Below are 24,787 nucleotides of genomic sequence, written 5' to 3'. Positions count from 1 at the left end.
TTCTGTCAATGATTTAATGGTTCAGGCTTTACAGGGTTAACACACCATTAAATTCTCACTTAGACTTTGTTTTTTTATGCATTAAATTGCATTTTAAATGGTACGTTCAAGTGTTCCTGACTGAACATACTGGTATGAGAACAAATGCCCATCATGTAGATGTGAGGGTATTAAAAAGGATTATCAGTGTAACAATCAGCACTTGCACATGTTCTTTCATCAAACTTGTTCTTCTTACATGCAAGATGATTATCATTAGCTTCCTTCCTTCCTTCCTTACTACTTCTTCATTTTTAAAGATGATAATGATACTGAAATGAAAACTTAATGTTATTAAGATTGTGTTGATCCTGAATATGTGAAAAGCTGAAACCTTAATAAAACACTGAAGTTAAACCAAAAAAACTAAAAATGTTGCACCCACACTTACTTTTGCTAATGATGTAATAGTACATTTTTGGATCTAATCTAAGTAGCAGTTATTAGTCAACACTGAGCCGTTATGGGTCATTGCTCCACAGTTAGGAGCTGACTGAGCTTTTAAGGAGGCAGGCCTGGATCACTATGGTTACAGGGTGTATAGTAAATATGCAAAACTGAATTACACCTCACTATCGGTTTTACTGGGGAACTGAACTGACATATATCAAGAATCCTTGACAGTTTAAAGTTATAAAGTTCACACACTGGGAGGGAAACAGATGTGGTGTACACTAGTGTTACTGTTAACTCAGTGCACTTACAGCAGCCCAAAAGGAGATTTAAAAAAAAAAAAAAAATCTGAGGTTTAACACATTTTGTGCATTGCATCACTTTGTTTTTGCATCTCCAGCAGGTTCAGACTCCTGATGCGAGTGCATCATCCCCTTCTATTGGTGCACAACAAGAGGTGTGAGATTTATTTATGAACAACTGTAATGACTCTTTATGTAAATGAGCTGTTTTTGTGTATTTTTCTGAAATGTTGTGAATGTTATAAATGTTAGTCAGCATCTAACTTTCTTCTACTTTGTTTTCTTTCTTTTTGAAGACTGAACCATGTGAGGGAAGTGTGATCTACAGCACAGTCAAACAAAAGCAGACTACCATTAACAGAGGTGTCAAGTAAAGAAGTCCAAATACTTTGTTACTTTACTTAGGAAGAAATTTTGGTTTTCTATACTTTTACTGGAGTAATTATTTTTCAGCCGACTTTTTACTTCTACTCCATACATTTTAAAAATAGCCTCATTACTCCTATTTCATTTTGGCTTATTTTCATTCCAGCTTGTCATCGTTCAAATAAAAATAAAAAAAATTATCCAGATAAATCTCGCAATCTGGATAGAGTGAATTTGACTGTGGTTGGATGAGAAGTATAAACATATACCATTCCAACATACTATTGGTTTGGATGCGATCCATCGCACCTGCACATGACACAAATCACGTCACACTCCAGCAATGACATAACAGATGTATGTAGCCTCGTATGAAGATGTTCATGGCAGAGACTCAAGAGAACTGGAACCAAATGTCCCAACCACTCTACTGTATATAGACAATCATACAAGTGTAACTGTTACTAAGCCTGCCCCGGGTACACCAGTGTTCTTGTCCAGTTTTGTTCTCTTGTATCCATTGCTCTCACAGATTTCTTCAGCTAAGCTTGGATGTACATTTATATTCCAATACAGGTTATTGATGACATGCTGCTGAAGTTTGACTTTTTGCACCATTCCAACTAGTCCTCATATCTTCCACTCCATCCGAAACATGTTCATGCTCAGTAGTACACATACATGGTTGTTTAATACATTTGCGTTGGACTAAAATGCATTCATTTCAATGGGCATATATGCAGCTGGAACAGGTTTTCAACATTCACATTTTAATACAACATTATAGTCATTAAGACCTCTAGAAAAATGTTTTTGGGGGAGGTGGGGTAGTGCACTATAGGTGCCTGTGGTGCCACCTAAGCTTTTGTCCTAATGGCATTTTTTCCACCCTTACATTTACATTTATACTTTAAGTAGTTTTGAAACCAGTTCTTCTACACTTTTACTGCAGTAAAAAGCTTGAGTTGATACTGAAGTCTGTTTAAACCCTAGTATCTATACTTCTACCTGAGAAATATATGGGAATACTTTTGACACCTCTGATCATTAATTCCAATAACTTTAAAAAGGGGTGGAAGATAATTGTACAAGTGTGGAAACCTGATGAAGTAATGCACGTATATGTTTAAATCACATTGTATCAGAGATAAGTGAGTCTGGACAGATAAGAATACATGCAATGCATATATAATATCAGATCATTTTCACACTAGAAATGTTGATCATATTTAGACTTCAGAGGTTTATATTAAGGTTAAAAGTGCATATTTAGCTTTTTAAGGCTATTGCTTGATGTTAATGTACATTTTATGCATCGACTTTAGTCTACAGTTAGGAGTGAGATTTAAACTGCTGTTGAGAAAGAATGTGGTATTTGTAGAGTTACCCACACTGAAATTACTATTTTAACTGTCCACAGGACTTCACAGGGCAAGCTGCAGTTTCAGTTTCTGGCCTATGAATAAAGTTTTATAGCTTACAGGTATGTACAGTGTTTGTTTGATCAGCAAACTGATGCAGCAATGGCAAAAAAGGGAAGAGAAACAGTTGCCTCATTTACAAAAATGAGGAAGTTCAAACTCAGTCATGTGCAGCTGTCTCATTTATTTTTCATGCTCTCTTGCTCACTAATATGGCTATTGTCAGCATCCTTCTCATCTTTGCTGGTCTCACAGGTCAGTTACAGGTCTTTTTATATTTGTACTTGTATGATTACTGCTTGTGCTTAAGCTGATTATGTCCAATTATTCCAGCTACAACTAAATTAAACTAAATACAGTTCTGCATTACTCTTTGTGTCAGATATGTGATAAATTATTTGGTACCCTAGACAAATCCGAAGAATATCCTGTGATGTAAACCAACAATATATGAAAATATTTATAACAGTTAAAGTAGAATGTTTATAATCACAATGCTTTAATGATTGTTGTTGCAGGTATTCACAGTATAAGTACAGTCAGTAAGGTAACGGTGGAAGAAGGAGGTTCCATCACTATCCCATGTTTCTACGAGTTAATGTACACAGACCATGTGAAATATCTGTGTAAAGGACGTAGGTGGCGATCATGCTCATATGAAATTAAAACAGATTGGAAAAATTCAACAAAGTATTCGATCTCTGACAACAAAAACCAAAGACTGGTTACGTTCATTATTAATGATTTGAAAACAGAAGACACAGATTATCATTACTGGTGTGTCATGGAGATAGACAATGGACTTGATGATAAAAAACGTTTTAAGGTTCGTGTCACTGGAAAAGGTAAGAGCTTTGAATTTACTACAGCACATATGGGATCCAATGTGGAACAATGTGAAGGGAGAACTTTTGTTTGCTAAAGAGCACAATTACAGTAAAAAAAAACAAACGTTTGAAACATCATCTGTGAATACATGTGTTTATCAGACTTTTTTTCTTTAAGGCGATGCCACGCTCTATGTGGATTCTCAGAAGGTGACAGGGTTTATCAGAGACCAAATAACCATCGACTGTCACTATAGAGGATCTAAACCAATAAAGTGGTGCAGGACTGGTGGTGAAGGACCCAGATCCTGTATCGAAAACTCTGGGTGGATAGAAGAGACAAAGGTGACTATTAATAGAAATACCACTGGTGTTATTACTGTGACTATGAGTGAACTGAGGGAGAGGAGCAGTGGTTGGTATTGGTGCACTGATGAAGACCTGCAGATGCCGGTGCATGTAACCATTAAAGAGAGACCTACCACCAGTAAGTACTTCACATAATAGTAAATCATAAATATATACGTTATATGACATTATGTACTGTGTACTGCAATTTGATTTAATATGGATTCATAATGTTATATTACTTTGTTAATCACTTCTTTGAAAATAAGCAACAATTGCAATAACAACAACAGCAACAACAAGAACCAGACAGTCAACGACCATATCGTCCATGTCCAAACCTGTCAATCACACAAATGTGAGTCAAGAACCGACCACAGAACAAACTGGAACACACAGGTTAGTAAGATTTAAACCTGTATGTTTTATAGATTCATTCATATGATAAATAAAACTGCTTTGTTATTTATAGATAGAATTAGAACCACTGATGTATTAATGATTAGAAAAATAACTGAATGTCAGTGTGGTACTGATTAAACATGTCGTGTGTGTTTTTCTATCATTTGTGCAGCAGCTCATCCAATCATCTGCTGAGTTTCATCATTCCTTTGTGTTTGCTGCTGCTGATTGTAACGGTGGCCGTACTCACCTGGTTCATGTTGAAAAGACGCAGTAAGTCTGTCCAGAACTGTACATGAATCCAGTTCATCCTATTTAGACTAAATGTACAGAGTCATTCCATGTGCATATTCAGTCACAATTTTCCTCTGTTTTATTTTTAGAGTCACCAGCCACAGCTGAGGTAAGGTGGATTTATATTAGTGTTGTCATTTTATTTTCAATATAAAGATCTGTGTTATCTGTTTTTCATTATTTAGTTCAGTTTCATTAGATTGCAAATATTTCCAAGTTTTATGTTTTATGTTTTTGGACTTCAGAAGGTGAACAGAGGAACTGATTAACATGATGGTGAATATTCTGTCTCATATTTGGTTTGTTTTATCAGGATGAACAGACAGTAACGTACAGTACTGTGACGCATGTGAGAAAAAACACAGCCCAGGTAAACTAATTGAGTGTAATATAAACATACTTTTGTTGTATACTTCAGCTGCACTGCTTCATTATCATTTGTCTCTCATTTCTGACCATGTCTATTATCATAATCATTTTATCTTATAACACCGGTCTACAATTTTTTTTTAATGATCTGCCTCAGAGATTAAATGTGCTAAATGATATGTATTTTAATAAGATTAATTGGAAAACAAATGACAAAAGTGTTGGTTTACTGATGTTTTCAAGGCATAAGAAAGTGTTATTATTGGTTTATGTACATTTATACAATAGATTTATCAATCTTCCACTAGATGGAACCTGTAAAAGTGAATGTATTGTCATTTGCAGGCAGCTCTGAGACAAATATTCCCTTTGAGTAAAACCCATTCTCTCATAAATTCTCAAATTTCACATTTTGACCCAAGACTGTATCTTGGAAACTTCAGCCAACCAGCATTTGTGACTTGATTTTTCTTTTTCAGTGACTCACATGTGGTAAAATGTCACTACTTTTATTCTGGAAGCATTTTACTTTTAGAACAGTGTAATTAATCTGAGGAATATACTGTAAACTGTTTCATTTACTTCTCTACTACAGTCTGAAGAGAAAGTCATATAATTTAATATTCTATATTATGAACAGGACCTTCAACCCATGTAACATCCTTAAAAATAGTTTCATATTCATAGTTTGACTTGTCCTGTAAATTATTGTATGTTGTAATTGTGTGTTGTATTGCATGCTGCCTCTTGGCCAGGACTCCCTTGGGAAAGAGGTTTTTTGATCTTGAGATCTTTTTTTCCTGGCTAAATAAAGGTGAAATAAAATAAATGAAACAAACAAACAAACAAAAAAATTATAAAAATATATATACAGTATATGAATTTCACTATTAACATACACATGAAACGCAACCGGTGTTTCTTGTTATATTACAGTGTTAATATGTACATCTGTATTAAAACATCACATTTCCTTTTCTGTTTCCTTCCACAGCAGATAAATACTGAAGATGAAGCAGACGTCATGTACAGCACTGTTTTTTACATTGCACAACAAAATACACACCAGGTAAATATGACCCTGATCTCAGTCACACTGTTTCTCATTCACAGTTACAGAATTATATATATTTTCCAAGCTTTTTGTATTCTTTGTCTTCTTTTACAGCTTTTAATGTTTCCTCTGTTTTCAGGTTGAAGACAAAGATGAGAATGTGACCTACAGCACAGTGGTTCATCGCTAGTGAAATTATGAAATAACTTTCTGACTTCCTGTCTACTTGTTAATACCTTTATCAGTCATTTGCTGTTGTCCATCAAACTGTAGCCTACTGCTCTCCAAATGTACCTATGAGGATATTTCAGTATGTGTTTTCACAATCTATGATCTGTATTTGTTAATAAACATGAATAAAGTATTCTGTCTTTTTCCAGTTGTAAAATTTTTAACCTTCAGTTTTCAACTCAGACAAACCTTTTAACAAATTCATCCACAGACGAACATTATATGAATTGTTCCTTCTCATGGCAGAGTTAGGGAACAACATTTAGAGAAATACACTTAACCCAGAAAGACCCAAACATCTACTGTAGACCAAAACCATCTACTGATCTAAACTGTTTAACACCTGTTGATCCACTAGTCCTATCAATACATGTAAATAATTGGTGTAAAATGCAGTTTGTCATCTTTTCATGGTCATCAGATATGACCCATTTGGACGTTCAGAGACTCTGTAGTTACCATGGAAATCCCATCATCTTCTACAACATTGATTCACCGATAAAACCCATGGAGTTGGATCAATGACAGTGGATGGACACACTGGGTTTATGTTCAGTTAATGATGTATTTTGGTTTAAAAGTCACTTTTTCTTCAATTTTTCCTGTTACTGATTTAATAACCCTTACCTTTAATCTGAGCTTTTATGAACATCTACATGATCAGTAATTCAACTACAGAAAAATATCAGTTTTTCACGAAAAAACGCTCAGCAAAAAATGCAGTGTCAATATTTCTGAGTCCTGCTATTTTAACCTAGATAGAGTATTTATAGCTCTATGGAGAGTAAACCAGCTCTAACAGTAGAGTTAAAAGAGGGATGATTAGTTCCAGTCTGCTGCATTGCATTGTGGGTACTGGACATTTTACCCATTGTGTTCTATTTTATGTGCAAGGGTTCAATGGAGTTTTGTGTTAATGTTTATTTTGTTTAATGTGTCTGTTGTACAAAGTTTATTGGCCGTTTTCTTTTGTTTTTTTTGTTGTTTTTTTTATTAATGTAGCAGCATTTGTCAAACCTGTAGGCAGAACAATGCTGTAGCTTGTAGGTGTAACAATAAATACATAATCAATCATTCCTACCCAAAGAACCACTTCAAGAAAATTCTGTAAGTCATCTCACACCCCCACCTTGGGAACTCCTGCAATTCTACATTGTTTCAATATTAATTAATTAATATTAGTAACTACATTTGGAGTAAAAATAGCTCTATAAGTGTAATCATATTACTCTCAACAGTGTGAAAACATCACAGTGTTGAATATTTTTGCACATTTCATTGTTAATTTTGACACTGAATTGAGTAGAATTAACTCTGAAAATGACACTGGCCATAGAATAAATTTTACTCTAATTCTGAGTAGGACCAAATGTTATCTGAAACAGAGTTTAAGTCAACTCTCTCAGAGTTAAATTGAATCTCTGTTTTTTACTGTGTGCAAAACACAGAAAATAAGATTACACGAAACAGTGATAAATCATTTCAGAAAGGTTAAAGAGAAAACAAATCTTTTTGGAACTGTCACAGAAGCAGCACTGGGTCTTTATGGGTTAAATCAATAATACAAGTAGAGTGGGAAGGGATCAGTTGCAGCTAAAAATACAAAGCAAACTCATTCCAAATGTGTACAAATATGGATGCATTTGGAAGTGTCACACATTCAGAAAGTTTATTCTTCTTTCAGTCACACTTCTTTCTTCAACCAACCCGTGAAGCACTGACACAAGAAGGAAGAAAGATAGAAGTTGTATCGAGAAAAATCAGGAAGTACATAATCAGTCTTGTGAAGCGGCCTCATTGGTTTTACTACTGTACTTTCTTCATCGCATTTATGGCTATTTTTGTCAGCATCTTCCTCATCCTCACTGGTCTCACAGGTCAGTCACAGGTTACTTCATCTTTGTGTTTTTACAGGTTTCTTGTCTTATTATTTAGCTGGGTCTCATATTATCATAGCACATGTAGGAAAATGCATTACAATGTTCTGTAGCTGTCTGAGCAGTGCACAGTATTTACAGCATCATGTCAATACAAATTTGTGTGGAGAGAATGAAATGTTTCTGTTTACAATAATGTATATGTGTTGCAGGTATTCACAGTATAAGTACAGTCAGTCAGGTAACGGTGGAAGAAGGAGGTTCCATCTCTATCCCATGTTTCTATGAGTCAGAGTACACAGACCATGTGAAATATCTGTGTAAAGGACATACCTGGGAGAGCTGCACATATGAAGTTAAAACAAATGAGAAAAGTTCAACAAAGTATTCGATCTCTGACAACAAAAACCAAAGAATGGTTACGTTCATTATTAATGATTTGAAGACAAAGGACACAAATTATTACTGGTGCAACATGGAGATAAAACAGGGACCTGATGATGGAAAATATTTTCATGTTCGTGTCACTGGAAAAGGTAAGAGCTTTGAATTTACTACAGTACAAATGGGATCCAATGTGGAAAAACGTGGAGGGAGAATTGTTGTTTGCTAAAGAGCACAATTACAGTAATTAAAAAAAAGAAAAAACAGTTTGAAACATCATCTATGAATACACATGTTTATCAAACTTGTTTTCTTTAAGGCGATGCCACGCTCTATGTGGATTCTCAGAAGGTGACAGGGTTTATTGGAGACCAAATAACCATCGACTGTCACTATAGAGGATCTAAACAAATAAAGTGGTGCAGGACTGGTGTTAAAGGACCCACATCCTGTATCAAAGACTCTGGGAAAATAGATGAGACAATGGTGACTATTATGAGAAATACCCCTGGTGTTATTACTGTGACTATGAGTGAACTGAGGGAGAGGAGCAGTGGTTGGTATTGGTGCACTGATGAAGACCTGCAGATGCCGGTGCATGTAACCATTAAAGAGAGACCTACCACCAGTAAGTACTTCACATAATAGTAAATCATAAATATATACGTTATATGACATTATGTACCGTGTACTGCAATTTGATTTAATATGGATTCATAATGTTATTTTACTCTGTTCATCACTTTGTTGAAAATAAGCAACAATTGCAACAACAACAACAACAAGAACCAGACAGTCAATGACCATATCATCCACAGTCCAAACCTGTCAATCACACATATGTGAGTCAAGAACCGACCACAGAACAAACTGGAACACACAGGTTAGTAAGATTTAAACCTGTATGTTTTATAGATTCATTCATATGATAAATAAAACTGCTTTGTTATTTATAGATAGAATTAAGACCACTGATGTATTAATGATTAGAAAAATAACTGAATGTCAGTGTGGTACTGATTAAACATGTCATGTGTGTGTTTTTCTATCATTTGTGCAGCAGCTCATCCAATCATCTACTGAGTTTCATCATTCCTTTGTGTTTGCTGCTGCTGATTGTAACGGTGGCCGTACTCACCTGGTTCATGTTGAAAAGACGCAGTAAGTCTGTCCAGAACTGTACATGAATCCAGTTCATCCTATTTAGACTAAATGTACAGAGTCACTGTGCTGTGACTCAGTCACAATTCTCCACTGTTTTATTTTTAGAGTCACCAGCCACAGCTGAGGTAAGGTGGATTTATATTAGTGTTGTCATTTTATTTCCAATATAAAGATCTGTGTTATCTGTTTTTCATTATTTAGTTCAGCTTCATTAGATTGCAAATATTTCCAAGTTTTACGTTTTATGTTTTTGGACTTCAGAAGGTGAACAGAGGAACTGATTAACATGATGGTGAATATTCTGTCTCATATTTGGTTTGTTTTATCAGGATGAACAGACAGTAACGTACAGTACTGTGACGCATGTGAGAAAAAACACAGCCCAGGTAAACTGTATATAAATACAATTATGGAGAAAAACTGAGCGTAACATAAACATACTTTTGTTGTATACTTCAGCTGCACTGCTTCATTATCATTTGTCTCTCATTTCTGACCATGTCTATTATCATAAACATTTTATCTTATAACACTGGTCTACAATTTTTTTTTTTAATGATCTGCCTCAGAGATTAAATGTGCTAAATGATATGTATTTTAATAAGATTAATTGGAAAACAAATGACAAAAGTGCTGGTTTACTGATGTTTTCAAGGTATATGAAAGTGTTATTATTGGTTTATGTACATTTATACAATAGATTTATCAATCTTCCACTAGATAGAACCTGTAAAGTGAATATATTATCATGTGCATACAGTGTTTCTAAGTAGATCTGATAACTCTGAGACAAATATTTCCTTTGAGTAAAACCCATTCTCTCATAAATTCTCAAATTTCACATTTTGACCCAAGACTGTATCTTGGAAACTTCAGCCAACCAGCATTTGTGACTTGAGTTTTCTTTTTCACATTTTACTCACATGAGGTAAAATGTCACTACTTTTATTCTGGAAGCATTTTACTTGTAAAACAGTGTAATTAATCTGAGGAATATACTGTAAACTGTTTCATTTACTTCTCTACGACAGTCTGAAGAGAAAGTCATATAATATAATATTCTATATTATGAACAGGACCTTCAACCCATGTAACATCCTTAAAAATAGTTTCATATTCATAGTTTGACTTGTCCTGTAAATTATTGCATGTTGTAATTGGTTGTTGTATTTCATGCTGCCTTTTGGCCAGGACTCCCTTGGGAAAGAGGTTTTTGATCTCGAGAATTTTTTTTCCTGGCTAAATAAAGGCGAAATAAAATAAATGAAACAAAAAGAAAACAAAAACAAATATATATATATATATATATATATATATATATATATATATATATATATATATATATATATATATATATATGTCACAGTAGAGATTGAAATCCAGTAGGATTCCTAATCCTACTAGGACAGATAGTAATTGGAGTTTGTCCTAGGACAAACTAAAATTACTATCTGTCCTATACAGTATATGAATTTGACTATTTAACATACACAGGAAATGCAGCCTCTGTTTCTTCTTATATTACAGTGTTATCAGGTACATCTAATCTAACACATATTAAAACATCACATTTCTTTTTCTTTTTCCTTCCACAGCAGATAAATACTGAAGATGAAGCAGACGTCATGTACAGCACTGTGTTTTGCATTGCACAACAAAATACACACCAGGTAAATATGACCCTGATCTCAGTCACACTGTTTCTCATTCACAGTTACAGAATTATATATATTTTTCAAGCTTTTTGTATTCTTTGTCTTCTTTTACAGCTTTTAATGTTTCCTCTGTTTTCAGGTTGAAGACAAAGATGAGAATGTGACCTACAGCACAGTGGTTCGTCACTAGTGAAATTATGAAATAACTTTCTGACTTCCTGTCTACTTCTTAATACCTTTATCAGTCATTTGCTGTTGTCCATCAAACTGTAGCCTACTGCTCTCCAAATGTACCTATGAGGATATTTCAGTATGTGTTTTCACAATCTATGATCTGTATTTGTTAATAAACATGAATAAATTATTCTGTTTTTATCCAGTTGTAAAATTTTTAACCTTCAGTTTTCAACTCAGACAAACCTTTTAACAAATTCATCCTCAGACAAACATTATATGAAGTGCTCCCTCTCATGGCAGAGTTAGGGAACAACATTTAGAGAAATACACTTAACCCAGAAAGACCCAAACATCTACTGTAGACCAAAACCATCTACTGATCTAAACTGTTTAACACCTGTTGATCCACTAGTCCTATCAATACATGTAAATAATTGGTGTAAAATGCAGTTTGTCATCTTTTCATGGTCATCAGATATGACTCATTTTGACGTTCAGAGACTACGTAGTTACCGTGGAAACCCCATCATCTTCTACAACATTGATTCACCAATAAAACCCATGGAGTTGGATCAATGACAGTGGATGGACACGCTGGGTTTATGTTCAGTTAATGATGTATTTTGGTTTAAAAGTCACTTTTTCTTCAGTTTTCTCTGTTTTTGATTTAATAACCCTTACCTTTAATCTGAGCTTTTATGAACATCTACATGATCAGTAATTTAAATCCAGGAAAATATCAGTTTTTCACGAAAAAACGCTCAGCAAAAAATGCAGTGTCAATATTTCAGGGTCAAGCTATTTTAGCCTAGATAGAGTATTTATAGCTCTATGGAGAGTAAACCAGCTCTAACAGTAGAGTTAAAAGAGGGATGATTAGTTCCAGTCTGCTGCATTGCATTGTGGGTACTGGACATTTTACCCATTGTGTTCTATTTTATGTGCAAGGGTTCAATGGGATTTTGTGTTAATGTTTATTTTGTTTAATGTGTCTGTTGTACAAAGTTTACTGGCCGTTTTATGTTTGTTTGTTTTTTAATTAATGTAGCAGCATTTGTCAAACCTGTAGGCAGAACAATGCTGTAGCTGATTGTTGCTATGAAGCAGTTGCTGTAGGCCTATTGCAAGTGAGAAGGTCTTGGCTCTTTCAAAGTAAAAGCACTTCCTGGAGTGTTTGAAATCTGTAAAGCAATTTTTTTTCCTTGTAGGTGTAACAGTAAATACATAATCAATCATTCCTACCCAAAGAACCACTTCAAGAAAATTCTGTAAGTCATCTCACACCCCCACCTTGGGAACTCCTGCAATTCTACATTGTTTCAATATTAATTAATTATTAATATTAGTAACTACATTTGGGGTAAAAATAGCTCTATAAGTGTAATCATATTACTCTCAACAGTGTGAAAACACCACAGTGTTAAATATTTTTTACACATTTCATTGTTAATTTTGACACTGAATTGAATAGAATTAACTCTGAAAATGACACTGGCCATAGAGTAAATTTTACTCTAATTCTGAGTGGGACCAAATGTTATCTGAAACAGAGTTTAAGTCAACTCTCTCAGAGTTCAACTGGATCTCTGTTTTTTACTGTGTGCAAAACACAGAGAATAATATTACACTAACTAGTGATAAATCATTTCAGAAAAGTTAAAGAGAAAACAAATCTTTTTGGAACTGTCACAGAAGCAGAACTGGGTCTTTATGGGTTAAATCAATAATACAAGTAGAGTGGGAAGGGATCAGTTGCAGCTAAAAATATAAAGCAAACTCACTCCAAATGTGTACAAATTTGGATGCATTTGGAAGTGTCACACATTCAGAAAGTTTATTCTTCTTTCAGTCACACTTCTTTCTTCAACCAACCTGTGAAGCACTGACACAAGAAGGAAGAAAGATAGAAGTTGTATCGAGAAAAATCAGGAAGTACATAATCAGTCTTGTGAAGCGGCCTCATTGGTTTTACTACTGTACTTTCTTCCTCACATTAATGGCTATTTTTGTCAGCATCTTCCTCATCCTCACTGGTCTCACAGGTCAGTCACAGGTTACTTCATCTTTGTGTTTTTACAGTTTTATTGTCTTATTATTTAGCTGGGTCTCATATTATCACAGCACATATGCAATGCATTACAATGTTCTGTAGCTGTCTGAGCAGTGCACAGTATTTACAGCATCATGTCAAAACAAATTTGTGTGGAGAGAATGAAATGTTTCTGTTTACAATAATGTATATGTGTTGCAGGTATTCACAGTATAAGTACAGTCAGTCAGGTAACGGTGGAAGAAGGAGGTTCCATCTCTATCCCATGTTTCTACGAGTCAGAGTACACAGACCATGTGAAATATCTGTGTAAAGGACATACCTGGGATATCTGCTCATATGAAATTAAAACAAATGAGAAAAGTTCAACAAAGTATTCGGTCTCTGACAACAAAAACCAAAGAATGGTTACGTTCATTATTAATGATTTGAAGACAAAGGACACAAATTATTACTGGTGCAACATGGAGATAAAACGGGGACCTGATGATGGAAAATATTTTCATGTTCGTGTCACTGGAAAAGGTAAGAGCTTTGAATTTACTGCAGTACAAATGGGATCCAATGTGGAAAAATGTGGAGGGAGAATTGTTCTTTGCTGAAGACCACAATTACAGTATTTAATTTAAAAAAAAAGAAAAAACAGTTTGAAACATCATCTGTGAATACACATGTTTATCAAACTTGTTTTCTTTAAGGCGATGCCACGCTCTATGTGGATTCTCAGAAGGTGACAGGGTTTATTGGAGACCAAATAACCATCGACTGTCACTATAGAGGATCTAAACAAATAAAGTGGTGCAGGACTGGTGGTGAAGGACCCACATCCTGTGTAACAAACTCTGGGAAAATAGATGACACAAAGGTGACTATTAATAGAAATACCCCTGGTGTTATTACTGTGACTATGAGTGAACTGAGGGAGAGGAGCAGTGGTTGGTATTGGTGCACTGATGAAGACCTGCAGATGCCGGTGCATGTAACCATTAAAGAGAGACCTACCACCAGTAAGTACTTCACATAATAGTAAATCATAAATATATACGTTATATGACATTATGTACCGTGTACTGCAATTTGATTTAATATGGATTCATAATGTTATATTACTCTGTTCATCACTTTGTTGAAAATAAGCAACAATTGCAACAACAACAACAACAACAACCATACAGCCAACGACCATATCATCCACATCCAAACCTGTCGATCACACATATGTGAGTCAAGAACCGACCACAGAACAAACTGGAACACACAGGTTAGTAAGATTTAAACCTGTATGTTTTATAGATTCATTCATATGATAAATAAAACTGCTTTGTTATTTATAGATAGAATTAGGACCACTGATGTATTAATGATTAGAAAAATAACTGAATGTCAGTGTGGTACTGATTAAACATGTCATGTGTGTGTTTTTCTATCATTTGTGCAGCAGCTCATCCAATCATCTGCTGAGTTTCATCATTCCTTTGTGTTTGCTGCTGCTGATTGTAACGGTGGCCGTACTCACCTGGTTCATGTTGAACAGATGCAGTAAGTCTGTCCAGAACTGTACATGAATCCAGTTCATCCTATTTAGACTAAATGTACAGAGTCACTGTGCTGTGATTCAGTCACAATTTTCCACTGTTTTATTTTTAGAGTCACCAGCCACAGCTGAGGTAAGGTGGATTTATATTAGTGTTGTCATTTTATTTCCAATATAAAGATCTGTGTTGTCTGTTTTTCATTATTTAGTTCAGCTTCATTAGATTGCAAATATTTCCAAGTTTTACGTTTGTTTTATGTTTTTGGACTTCAGAAGGTGAACAGAGGAACTGATTAACATGATGGTGAATATTCTGTCTCATATTTGGTTTGTTTTATCAGGATGAACAGACAGTAACGTACAGTACTGTGACGCATGTGAGAAAAACCACAGCCCAGGTAAACTGTATATAAATACAATTATGGAGAAAAACTGAGCGTAATATAAACATACTTTTGTTGTATACTTCAGCTGAACTGCTTCATTATCATTTGTCTCTCATTTCTGACCATGTCTATTATCATAAACATTTTATCTTATAACACCGGTCTACAATTTTTTTTTTTTAATGATCTGCCTCAGAGATTAAATGTGCTAAATGATATGTATTTTAATAAGATTAATTGGAAAACAAATGACAAAAGTGCTGGTTTACTGATGTTTTCAAGGTATATGAAAGTGTTATTATTGGTTTATGTACATTTATACAATAGATTTATCAATCTTCCACTGGATAGAACCTGTAAAGTGAATATATTATCATGTGCATACAGTGTTTCTAAGTAGATCTGATAACTCTGAGACAAATATTTCCTTTGAGTAAAACCCATTCTCTCATAAATTCTCAAATTTCACATTTTGACCCAAGACTGTATCTTGGAAACTTCAGCCAACCAGCATTTGTGACTTGATTTTTCTTTTTCACATTTTACTCACATGTAGTAAAATGTCACTACTTTTATTCTGGAAGCATTTTACTTGTAAAACAGTGTAATTAATCTGAGGAATATACTGTAAACTGTTTCATTTACTTCTCTACTACAGTCTGAAGAGAAAGTTATATAATTTAATATTCTATATTATGAACAGGACCTTCAACCCATGTAACATCCTTAAAAATAGTTTCATATTCATAGTTTGACTTGTCCTGTAAATTATTGCATGTTGTAATTGGTTGTTGTATTTCATGCTGCCTTTTGGCCAGGACTCCCTTGGGAAAGAGGTTTTTGATCTCGAGAATTTTTTTTCCTGGCTAAATAAAGGCGAAATAAAATAAATGAAACAAAAAGAAAACAAAAACAAATATATATATATATATATATATATATATATATATATATATATATATATATATATATATATATATGTCACAGTAGAGATTGAAATCCAGTAGGATTCCTAATCCTACTAGGACAGATAGTAATTGGAGTTTGTCCTAGGACAAACTAAAATTACTATCTGTCCTATACAGTATATGAATTTGACTATTTAACATACACAGGAAATGCAGCCTCTGTTTATTCTTATATTACAGTGTTATCAGGTACATCTAATCTAACACATATTAAAACATCACATTTCTTTTTCTTTTTCCTTCCACAGCAGATAAATACTGAAGATGAAGCAGACGTCATGTACAGCACTGTGTTTTACATTGCACAACAAAATACACACCAGGTAAATATGACCCTGATCTCAGTCACACTGTTTCTCATTCACAGTTACAGAATTATATATATTTTTCAAGCTTTTTGTATTCTTTGTCTTCTTTTACAGCTTTTAATGTTTCCTCTGTTTTCAGGTTGAAGACAAAGATGAGAATGTGACCTACAGCACAGTGGTTCGTCACTAGTGAAATTATGAAATAACTTTCTGACTTCCTGTCTACTTCTTAATACCTTTATCAGTCATTTGCTGTTGTCTATCAAACCATAGCCTACTGCTCTCCAAATGTACCTATGAGGATATTTCAGTATGTGTTTTCACAATCTATGATCTGTATTTGTTAATAAACATGAATAAATTATTCTGTCTTTATCCAGTTGTAAAATTTTTAACCTTCAGTTTTCAACTCAGACAAACCTTTTAACAAACTCATCCTCAGACAAACATTATATGAAGTGCTCCCTCTCATGGCAGAGTTAGGGAACAACATTTAGAGAAATACACTTAACCCAGAAAGACCCAAACATCTACTGTAGACCAAAACCATCTACTGATCTAAACTGTTTAATACCTGCTGATCCATTAATCCTATCAATACATGTAAATAATTGGTGTAAAATGCAGTTTGTCATCTTTTCATGGTCATCAGATATGACTCATTTGTACGTTCAGAGACTACGTAGTTACCGTGGAAACCCCATCATCTTCTACAACATTGATTCACCAATAAAACCCATGGAGTTGGATCAATGACAGTGGATGGACACGCTGGGTTTATGTTCAGTTAATGATGTATTTTGGTTTAAAAGTCACTTTTTCTTCAGTTTTCTCTGTTTTTGATTTAATAACCCTTACCTTTAATCTGAGCTTTTATGAACATCTACATGATCAGTAATTTAAATCCAGGAAAATATCAGTTTTTCACGAAAAAACGCTCAGCAAAAAATGCAGTGTCAATATTTCAGGGTCAAGCTATTTTAGCCTAGATAGAGTATTTATCGCTCTATGGAGAGTAAACCAGCTCTAACAGTAGAGTTAAAAGAGGGATGATTAGTTCCAGTCTGCTGCATTGCATTGTGGGTACTGGACATTTTACCCATTGTGTTCTATTTTATGTGCAAGGGTTCAATGGGATTTTGTGTTAATGTTTATTTTGTTTAATGTGTCTGTTGTACAAAGTTTACTGGCCGTTTTATGTTTGTTTGTTTTTTAATTAATGTAGCAGCATTTGTCAAACCTGTAGGCAGAACAATGCTGTAGCTGATTTTTGCTATGAAGCAGTTGCTGTAGGCCTATTGCAAGTGAGAAGGTCTTGGCTCTTTCAAAGTAAAAGCACTTCCTGGAGTGTTTGAAATCTGTAAAGCAATTATTTTTCCTTGTAGGTGTAACAGTAAATACATAATCAATCATTACTACCCAAATAACCACTTCAAGAAAATTCTGTAAGTCATCTCACACCCCACCTTGGGAACTCCTGCAATTCTATATTGTTTCAATATTAATTAATTATTAATATTAGTAACTACATTTGGGGTAAAAATAGCTCTATAAGTGTAATCATATTACTCTCAACAGTGTGAAAACGCCACAGTGTTAAATATTTTTTACACATTTCATTGTTAATTTTGACACTGAATTGAATAGAATTAACTCTGAAAATGACACTGGCCATAGAGTAAATTTTACTCTAATTCTGAGTGGGACCAAATGTTATCTGAAACAGAGTTTAAGTCAATTCTCTCAGAGTTCAACTGAATCTCTGTTTTTTACTGTGTGCAAAACACAGAGAATAATATTACACTAACTAGTGATAAATCATTTCAGAAAAGTTAAAGAGAAAACAAATCTTTTTGGAACTGTCACAGAAGCAGCACTGGGTCTGGCACAAGGGATCAGTTGCAGCTAAAAATACAAAGCAAACTCATTCCAAATGTGTACAAATATGGATGCATTTGGAAGTGTCACACATTCAGAAAGTTTATTCTTCTTTCAGTCACACTTCTTTCTTCAACCAACCTGTGAAGCACTGACACAAGAAGGAAGAAAGATAGAAGTTGTATCGAGAAAAATCAGGAAGTACATAATCAGTCTTGTGAAGCGGCCTCATTGGTTTTACTACTGTACTTTCTTCCTCACATTTATGGCTATTTTTGTCAGCATCTTCCTCATCCTCCCTGGTCTCACAGGTCAGTCACAGGCTACTTCATCTTTGTGTTTTTACAGGTTTATTGTCTTATTATTTAGCTGGGTCTCATATTATCATAGCACATATGCAATGCATTACAATGTTCTGTAGCTGTCTGAGCAGTGCACAGTATTTACAGCATCATGTCAAAACAAATTTGTGTGGAGAGAATGAAATGTTTCTGTTTACAATAATGTATATGTGTTGCAGGTATTCACAGTATAAGTACAGTCAGTTATGTAACGGTGGAAGAAGGAGGTTCCATCTCTATCCCATGTTTCTACGAGTCAGAGTACACAGACCATGTGAAATATCTGTGTAAAGGACATACCTGGGAGAGCTGCACATATGAAGTTAAAACAAATGAGAAAAGTTCAACAAAGTATTCGGTCTCTGACAACAAAAACCAAAGAATGGTTACGTTCATTATTAATGATTTGAAGACAAAGGACACAAATTATTACTGGTGCAACATGGAGATAAACGAGGGACCTGATGATGGAAAACATTTTCATGTTCGTGTCACTGGAAAAGGTAAGAGCTTTGAATTTACTACAGTACAAATGGGATACAATGTGGAACAATGTGAAGGGAGAACTTTTGTTTGCTAAAGAGCACAATTACAGTAAAAAAAAAAAAAAAAAGCAGTTTGAAACATCATCTGTGAATACACATGTTTATCAAACTTGTTTTCTTTAAGGCGATGCCACGCTCTATGTGGATTCTCAGAAGGTGACAGGGTTTATTGGAGACCAAATAACCATCGACTGTCACTATAGAGGATCTAAACAAATAAAGTGGTGCAGGACTGGTGGTGAAGGACCCACATCCTGTATCAAAGACTCTGGAAAAATAGATGAGACAAAGGTGACTATTAATAGAAATACCCCTGGTGTTATTACTGTGACTATGAGTGAACTGAGGGAGAGGAGCAGTGGTTGGTATTGGTGCACTGATGAAGACCTGCAGATGCCGGTGCATGTAACCATTAAAGAGAGACCTACCACCAGTAAGTACTTCACATAATAGTAAATCATGAATATATACATCATGTACTGTGTACTGCAATTTGATTTAATATGGATTCATAACATTATTTTACTCTGTTCATCACTTTGTTGAAAATAAGCAACAATTGCTAAAACAACAACAAGACAGTCAACGACCATATCATCCACTTCCAAACCTGTCAATCACACATATGTGAGTCAAGAACCGACCACAGAACAAACTGGAACACACAGGTTAGTAAGATTTAAACCTGTATGTTTTATAGATTCATTCATATGATAAATAAAACTGCTTTGTTATTTATAGATAGAAATAAAACCACTGATGTATTAATGATTAGAAAAATAACTGAATGTCAGTGTGGTACTGATTAAACATGTCATGTGTGTGTTTTCTATCATTTGTGCAGCAGCTCATCCAATCATCTGCTGAGTTTCATCATTCCTTTGTGTTTGCTGCTGCTGATTGTAACGGTGGCCGTACTCACCTGGTTCATGTTGAACAGATGCAGTAAGTCTGTCCAGAACTGTACATGAATCCAGTTCATCCTATTTAGACTAAATATACAGAGTCACTGTGCTGTGATTCAGTCACAATTTTCCACTGTTTTATTTTTAGAATCACCAGCCACAGCTGAGGTAAGGTGGTTTTCATTTTTTTTCAACATTTCCAAGTTTTATATTGGTTTTGTGTTTTTGGAATTCATAAGGTAAACAGAGGAAAAGATGAATGATGGTGAATATTCTGTGTCATATTTGGTTTGTTTTATCAGGATGAACAGGCAGTAACGTACAGTACTGTGACGTATGTGAGAATAACCGCAACCCAGGTAAATAAATGAATTAATCAAAATTACAACGAAAAAACTGAGTAACACTGTTTCTACACCACATATCTATAGAAACATACTGTGTGTACTAGAACTACTTTGTCTTCATCTTTGTTTCTCACCTCTTACCATGTTTGTCACACAAAGATAGAAGTGTTAGGTGTGAACTTTGTGACACAGCTTGTTTTCCATTATGAGGATGTTATAAACACTTTATTTACTTCCATATAGTGTGAAGAGGATGTAACATACTGCAATGCTGCAAACAGGAAATCAACTTCAGGCCAGGTATGTGTTCAAATACATTTTAAGTTTGTAACAAAGTACAAGAAAACACTAAATCTGGTTCTTTCTATACCTCAGTGTTTATATCTACACAGGAAATTTATGAAGTTTACTCAAATTGAAGAAAAGTTTACGCTGCATCAGTTAACATTTGGTCCCTCTTTAAAAAGAGTAAAAGTTTTTCTTTGGGTAGAGTTCTCCAAACTCAATATAGAGCCAAATTTACTCTTTTTGAGGAAAATACTTTTGACTCTGGAAAAAATGCTCAGTAATTTTTCCTGTGAACATCTGCATCAGATCTATTAAAAACATTACTCTTTGCTTTGTGTATTTACTTGCTTCTCTTTCCAGGTTGAAGCGATAGATGTCAGGGTGACCTACAGTACACTGGCTCTGCAGCGATGACTTTCAAGTTTCCTGTCAAATATTTTAACCTTTTATCAGGCAAGTGACTGTTCTGATCATTTCCACTCACATTACAAGACAGCAACAGTTCCAGTGAGGACGGTGAGTCAACAGTCTCAGGTCCAATGTGGTCTACAGGGTCTGTAAGGTCCACCTCTGCATGAACAGTGAGTGTACCTGCTTTGTTAGGTACCATGAAGTAATGGTACTAATGTAAGGAATGATGTTCAAAGGGATGATGTGTCTGGATCAGCACTTATGTTGTTCTAATGTTCTAAAACACATGTTCCTTTCACATAACAAGTGTTTTTCTTGTATATTCTTTATATATACTTCCTGGATTTTTTTTTTTTTTGCCACTTATGGGCAAGGAAACAAATACAGTAACTTCACTGACCTTGATTTTCTACATGACAATAAAAAATTGTGAAAAATTTCACAATAGTAATAAAGTTGTATTATGTCTTCAAATAACACATTAAGGTTGAAATTTTGAATTTCAGAGTATTTCTATGAGTGCCCTATAAAGGGTTAATATACTTATCCATCATTTGTTGTTGCACATTAAACTGTACATATGGGGGAAAAAAAGTTTAGACTACTGTGCTGCACTATACTTAGGGTATGTGTGTGTGGTTTACAGTCTATTCTTTGTATTTGTCAGTAAACGTCTATACAGCAGACTCTCTTTCCATGTTTTATCATATTTAACCCATCTTTCCCCTCATAGAGGCCACTGAATAATCCCATCCTGGCATGCAATGATATTACCAAATATGATCTTTTGCAGTTGACTTCAGGAATAACATTTAAAGCAACAAAGTTAAAGTCATAAAATGATAACAGTACTGGAAGAAATATTTGAATAAAAATGCAAAACAAAAAAATTTTACATAAATATGGATGCATTTGTTAGTGGAAGTGTATCCTGGCCTCTTGTTCATCCAGACGATATAAGAAAGTTGCACATGAATGAATAGAAAAATTATGAAGAAGAAAATTGATCTCATTGAATTTGTCATACTCTTATTTAAAATCGTAATGCTTCATTTCAGCATTTTTCCCAATCTTCACCAGACTCACAGGTCAACTATAGGGGTCATTTTATAACTGTGTTTATTAGTGTTTCCATTTTGTCTCTATGGGTTTCATAAAGATAAAACAAACTAACTGAGTAGTTCAGGAAAGCTCCACATTTCTGGCAACAAAACAGAAAGAATATTCCCAGTGACTATTGATAATGTAATGGCGATAACATTTATTGAACAAATTGATGGGAGCTCCAGTGTTAGAATGTGTTTTCAGCTGACCACAGGTAAGACCCGTTGAAACGTTTTAGTCTGGAATAAAAAAATCAAAATAAAATAGGGCTTTAAACCATAAAGACCCAAACAACCACCAACGACCAAAAACCACCCACTGATCCTAAATGATTAATATCTGTTAATCTATTAATCCTAATAATCCATGTGAATACAGTTTGTTGTCTTTTCATGGTCATCAGATTTGACTCATTTGGACATTTAGAGGCTCCTTGGTCACCATGGAAACAACACCAACTTCTACAACATTGATTCACCAGTAAAATCCATGGAGTTTGATCAATGACGTTGGATGGAGACACTTTGTTTATGTTCAGTTAATCATATATTTTACTAAAAAAGTCACTTTTTCTTCAGTTTTCTGTTTTTGATACAATAACCCATAACTTTAATCTGAGCTTTAATGAACCTCTACATCACAGGTGTCAAACATGTGGCCCGGGGACCAAATCTGGCCCGCCAAAGGGTCCAATCTGGCCCGCAGGATGAATTTGTGAAATGCAAAAATTACACTAAAGATATTAACAATCAAGGATGTTAAAATCATTTTAGGTCAGTTCAATCTGAAGTGAGTCAGACCAGTAAAATACTATCATAATAACCCACAAATAATGAAAAAAAAAGCTATTTTTTCTCTTTGTTTCAGTGTAAACAAAGTAAAATTACACAAAAATGTTTACATTTACAAACTCGCCTTTTACAAAAAATGAAAATAACCTGAACAAATAAGAATAGCCTGAAATGTCTCAAGTATGTGGAATTGTACCAATATTCTGCCTGTTATTAAATGTTTTGTGTATTTGTAGATCCACTGTGATCTGTAAGTTGTGATGCACATGTATAAATGATTAACTATGGTGCAATATTGTTCTAATTGCACTTATTTTTCTTCAGAATTTTCAGGTTGTTCATATATTTTTATGTTATGTTCAACTACAGTTCGTAGATATAACCATTTTCATTAAGGAATTTTACTTTTTTCACTCAAAAACACAGAGAAAACTTTGGAATTGACATTATTTATCAGTTCTTGTCCTATTATTTAAATTATTTTACTGGTCTGGCCCACTTCAGATCATGTTAGGCTGTATGTGGCCCCTGAACTAAAATGAGTTTGACACCCCTGCTCTACATGATCGGTGAATTCAATATAGGAAAATAACTCATTTTAAATGCAAAATACAAAGGGTAATATTAGAATAAATGGTAATAAATCACCTAAGAAAAATTAAACAGAGAAAAACAAATTTTTTGAACAGACACAAAAGTAACACTGGGTCTTTATGGGTTAATGTTCTTTATTTTGGATGTTGATTGTTCCTTCTTAAAATAGTCCCGTACCGGTGGCAGATCACAACATGTAATGGGACTAATACAGCCATCAAATGTCACTACAGTGTCTCCGGCAGAAAGGGTTGGTAGGTCATGTGTGACAAAGTCTGGATCAATAGTCAGGACAAAGGTGACCATTGATGTAACTGATGTGGACTGAGGGAGGAGAGAAGCAGCTGGTACTGGTGTGAGACAGGAAACCTACACTGTAAAAATGATAACTAGTAATTGTTGATTTCATTAAAGTTTTCAAATTAAACTGACTCAGAAATAAATCTTTCTATTTACAACCTACAAAAATTTGTCTGCCCAGCAAATTTCTCTCATTGTTGTCCTAACTAAGGTTTCTAAACAGCATAACAGAGATGATCAACTTTTGAGTCGATTTTTTGAGTGAAGTTGGGAACCAGTGGGAAACCCCATAGATGACTGACCTGCGTATGCACACATGGTCTAAACAAGTTTGAACTAGACCAGGGGTCACCAACCCTGGTCCTGGAGAGCCACTATCCTGCATGTTTTAGATGGATCCCTCTTCCAACACACCTGATTCAAATGATAAGCCAATCATCAAGCTCTGCAGAAACCTGATAACAACTGTCAGGTGTCGTGGTCTGGAAAGGGGCTAATAATTATATGATGTAAGATTTTTGTCACATATAATAATTATATATTGACAAATAGGATACTGACTAAGGTAAATGGTGACTGTTAGCAGGGGAAGGTACAAGGAAAGGTGGTAGAATGGAGAGTTCATATTGGGCCAAAAATTGCAGCCTGTGTACTGTCTGGTCAGTTGGACCAGGCATCGCGACAGTCTTACCCATTCCCCTCTGTCATGGTACCTACTTAGAACGTCATACAGC

General features: G+C 34.6%; 1 protein-coding gene across 1 annotated transcript; it reads left to right on the top strand.

The window, feature by feature from the left end:
* The first annotated feature begins 2,725 nt into the window (after nt 1–2,725).
* On the top strand, nt 2,726–19,593 carry LOC115433883 (uncharacterized). Its single transcript, XM_030155439.1, has 25 exons — nt 2,726–2,776; nt 3,040–3,366; nt 3,527–3,835; nt 3,966–4,095; nt 4,271–4,371; nt 4,482–4,501; nt 4,706–4,762; nt 5,756–5,830; nt 5,955–5,993; nt 7,731–7,923; nt 8,136–8,459; nt 8,627–8,935; nt 9,160–9,190; nt 9,368–9,468; nt 9,577–9,596; nt 9,801–9,857; nt 11,067–11,141; nt 11,266–11,315; nt 11,400–11,436; nt 13,153–13,345; nt 13,555–13,726; nt 18,710–18,738; nt 18,948–19,271; nt 19,438–19,469; nt 19,579–19,593. Exons 1-25 carry the CDS (start codon nt 2,734–2,736, stop codon nt 19,591–19,593), a joined length of 3,063 nt encoding a protein of 1,020 aa, XP_030011299.1. The 5' UTR covers nt 2,726–2,733.
* The last annotated feature ends 5,194 nt before the right edge of the window (nt 19,594–24,787 follow it).

Source organism: Sphaeramia orbicularis, chromosome 15 (assembly GCF_902148855.1).
Source record: "Sphaeramia orbicularis chromosome 15, fSphaOr1.1, whole genome shotgun sequence".
Lineage (NCBI taxonomy): Eukaryota > Metazoa > Chordata > Actinopteri > Kurtiformes > Apogonidae > Sphaeramia > Sphaeramia orbicularis.
The sequence above is the reverse complement of the archived record's forward strand: the minus strand, read 5'-3'. Positions and strand labels throughout refer to the sequence as shown.